Genomic DNA, 4,070 nt, shown 5'->3' on the forward strand with positions numbered 1-4,070 from the left:
GGGCTGGACAGCGAGGTGGCCGAGAAAATGGCGGCGGCTATGGCGGGGGTAGGGGGCGGGGGCGGCTGGAGGGGGGAGGTGAATAGAAAAAGGGCCGTCTGTATCGCCGACTGTCGGGCCAGGGGAGGACAAGGGCACGCGTCCCGCCCGTCCGCGCGTGTCCGTTTTGATGCAAACGCGGCCCAAATTTGGGCGGGGAATGGGTCGAAAGCGGACGAAAAACGGACGTTTGTCCGTTTGCTCCCGTGCGTTGGGCCGCGTTTTGTGTCCGTTTACCCCCAGACGGTCGCGGCCGGACCATTTGCGGTTGTGCGTTGGAGTTGGCCTTAGTCATACTTATCTCTAATTCTTGGCTTGAGCACTTGGAGAGGGACATTTGAACATATAGACTAGGAACGGGGGAAGGAGAATAAAATACTTAGAAATACAACCGCCTAATTTGCACAGATATGGATACTCCCTATCAATATAGGGCCAATTCAGATATGGATACATCGTATCAATATAGGGCTAATTTAGATATGGGAATACGGTATTTCTAAATACCAATATGGGGATACGTTTGACTATTTAAAAAATAATGGTAAATGTGGGACTCCAGCCCACCACCTGCTAGAGCTGCCTGGTGCCTGCTCCGGTGCACCGCCGCCAGGAGGTAGTTGCCGCTAACAGAGAGGGAGAGGGAGAAGGAGAGCTGAGCTGGCTTGCTCTCAGCGAGCTGCTGCAGGTTCCCTGAGCCAACTGCTGTGTCGCCGCCGGTTGCTGCATCTGGTGACGCTGCATGGCCACACAGTCTAGGTTGGGACCTGGGAGAAAGATTCGATCGGGGGGCATCGGGTCGGGATGGCTAGGGTTGGGACCTGGGAGAAAGATTCGATCGGGGGGCATCGGGTCGGGATGGCTAGCTTATGCTGCCCTGAATGGGCTGATGATGGGTTGGAGGTATCCACAATGTATCGTGCAAGTATCCTGCACGTATTGAGAATTAAAAATTGTTTTAATGCTATATCAGGGGATATTCAGCCGAACTTATCCAACATGTATAGGGGACGTATCGGTTTCAGATATGTACCGATACGGGTGCGATGCTCAAGTCACATATCAGTGTTTTTGAGATAACCACTGGATGATCAGCTTTTGAACAAAAAAATTACGAACTTGGTCCATGGGTTAAGTTTCTAAGCCGGACCTGGTCATTCCTTTTTTTCTGAACCGGGCATAACCCCTTTCCATTTAAGCATAAGGGACATACAACCATCCGTCCTCCGACCAAGTTTAAAGGAAACAAAGAAAGGGGAAAGTGAACCATCGCCGGGAAACCCACTGCAGGTGCCCGTCACCGAAACACATGATATGGGGTGAAAACCCGATGACACCTAACAAGAAACTATCCAAAAGGCAGGGAAAGTTCAAATGAGTCTGATGATGGGCTGATGATGGGTTGGAGGTATCCACAATGTATCGTGCAAGTATCCTGCACGTATTGAGAATTAAAAATTGTTTTAATGCTATATCAGGGGATACTCAGCCGATACTTATCCAACATGTATAGGGGACGTATTGGTTTCAGATATGTACCGATACGGGTGCGATGCTCCAGTCACGTATCAGTGTTTTTGAGATAACCACTGGATGATCAGCTTTTGAACAAAAAAATTACGAACTTGGTCCATGGGTTAAGTTTCTAAGCCGGACCCGGTCATTCATTTTTTTTGAACCGGGCATAACCCCTTTCCATTATAAGCATAAGGGATATACAACCATCCGTCCTCTGACCAAGTTTAAAGGAAACAAAGAAAGGAGAAAGTGAGTTCAATGCATCCCCGGGAAACCCACTGCCCGTCATCAGAACACTTGATATGGGGTGAAAACCCGATGACACCTAACAAGAAACTATCCAAAAGGCAGGGAAAGTTCAAATGAGTCTAGGAGAAGCTCACAAGCGAGCATAGGCAACCAAGGACCCGGTCATTCCTGCCAGGGTTATGCATCCCCGCATCTTCCTCCCATCGTGATTGTGCATGGTTCTAGTGAATATAATATTTTCCTCTGCCAACATGCATTTCTGACCCCTATGATTCTTATTTGATCAGTGGAAGGTTGCATTCATATCCATGAATCGTCCAGAATACCTCCAGGATATTGATGCTGTGTCTGCACGCTTTCAGGCAAGTAGTTATTTTTAGTATGTAGTCTAATTATGTTCACATGATGAGGTTTTTCTTCTGATCTTACAGAGGAGAGATGTCTATGGAGCTTGGGAACAATACCTTGGCTTGGAGCATACTGACACAACACCCAAAAGGTCTTACACAGCTAATCAGGTAGGCAGTGCTGGCTTATTATGCAATACTTAAGAAAAAGGAGTTTTGATGTGTTCTTGAATTTTGTCGGTGAAACATGCATATTTAAACAAAACCGGATTTAGTAAAGATCTAGGCTTATATGCAGTAAATGGTGTTTTTCAGTCTATTCCATTTTGCTATTTTTTCTGAAGCATTATCAAGGTTATGTTATGTAAAAAAAACCCAGTCAAGGTTACAATTTTAATTAGTATGAAAGCACCTCTTTCTGGTCTAGTATATTCCTTTACCAGTTCGGGCTGGTGGTTGCCACAGTACAGGTCTTGGGTAGGGAGTCACATATAAATGGCCAGTTCCCATCCATTGTGATATTTTAAACATGTACCTTCAGACCTTAGAAAGTTTTTATAGTCTTGACTTCTTACTCCAGCAAACATCTGGCTCTCACCAATAGTTATCCTCAAGGGAAAATAGTTTTCTTGAAGCTGCCTTTATTATTTACTTTTGCAAGAGACCTTAATTGATGGTAAAGTTTCTGATAGCATAAGACTAACCTAGTGCACGCATATTACATGAGCTGAAGCACACACTTCAAATTTATTTGTAGAAATAACTTCCGTATTTTAAAAAAGAAATTATGTAACGTCCATATTCAAGGGAGCATGCGGACAAATGCTTTAGCTGGGGGTGATTTTGTCCATGCGTAGAGTTTACACGACTAATTTGTGTGTTATTAGAAGCTAAGGTGACCTACTATGTTATAAATTCACATGAACTATTGTGCCGACTTGCCCGGTCCTTTAACTGTCCTTTGCTTGGTGGTTTGGACTGCAGAATCGACACACATATGAGAAGCCTGTGAAGATTTACAATTGAGAAACCTTCCATCTGGGCTGCAAGCCCCGGACAAAGGCCTCATCCGAGAAAGTATGCTGAAGAGGCCAAGTGACCTCAACAGAAGGGAAATGCTGTCAAATATATGGTCATTTGTGTGCCAAGGCCTATATTACTACTTGTTGACAGTCGGTGCTGTGGTTGGCAGAAGATATATTCTTTGAGGCTTTCCCTCTTGCCTGCTCCCTGACAACGAAGCAAGCATGCTGATTTCGTTATCCTGAGTGTGATAGACCCCACTAGGATAGATGTGGCTTCTTTTGTGTAGAGCAGAGCTGGTACATAAGAAAATGATTTTGGTAGGGGCATGTATACATGGTTATAGCTGAGACTGATTGCTTTATTTGCTGCTCCGGCATTGGAACAACGGGATAGATTGTGTAATGGGTTTGTGGCTGGTTCCAGTTTTTGGTGTCCATTGTGAATGCAGGCAGTAACTTCAGCAGAAAGTAGTCTCATGAGTTTCAGCACAGCCTGTGTTCTTGGCATTGATTTGATTCAACCTAGGAGGTACTAATGATAGTTCGACGCATTATTTTTCTCCCGCCTTGTAGAATGAGAACCAAGTTATTATTTTGACCCAATAGCTTTATTTTAAATCCTTTTTGAACTTAAAAGGTGTCTGTTGAACTTAAAAGGTGTCTGTTCAATAGTAGGTGAATTTTGACAAACTAAGGTATAATTTCAGTCTTGTGGAGATAATTTGAATATGAGAAATGCTGAAAATACATTTTTTTTTGAAACTGTCACCGCGGAAAATGGTCTGCTGAGTTGGGGCATCAGAGATGACCAATGTAGTAGGGCTAGAGTTTGCTAGAGTTGTGGCCGTGTTTTCTGGGTCTCGTGATATTGCAATTACACCCAATGGGCTAT

At 44.4% G+C, this 4,070-nt stretch overlaps 1 protein-coding gene across 4 annotated transcripts in view; it reads left to right on the forward strand.

The window, feature by feature from the left end:
- The window catches only part of LOC123110922 (ubiquitin C-terminal hydrolase 12), a 27,750-nt gene extending 24,108 nt beyond the window's left edge, over positions 1-3,642 (forward strand). For all 4 annotated transcript variants that reach the window (XM_044531566.1, XM_044531568.1, XM_044531565.1 and 1 more), the window contains 3 exons: positions 2,094-2,168; positions 2,238-2,324; positions 3,138-3,642. In XM_044531566.1, coding sequence (XP_044387501.1) covers positions 2,094-2,168; positions 2,238-2,324; positions 3,138-3,179 — 204 coding nt within the window. In that variant the 3' untranslated portion in view covers positions 3,180-3,642. The remainder of the gene's footprint in view (positions 1-2,093; positions 2,169-2,237; positions 2,325-3,137) is intronic.
- Positions 3,643-4,070: the final 428 nt, after the last annotated feature.

Source organism: Triticum aestivum, chromosome 5B (assembly GCF_018294505.1).
Source record: "Triticum aestivum cultivar Chinese Spring chromosome 5B, IWGSC CS RefSeq v2.1, whole genome shotgun sequence".
In the NCBI taxonomy this organism is placed as follows: Eukaryota; Viridiplantae; Streptophyta; class Magnoliopsida; order Poales; family Poaceae; genus Triticum; species Triticum aestivum.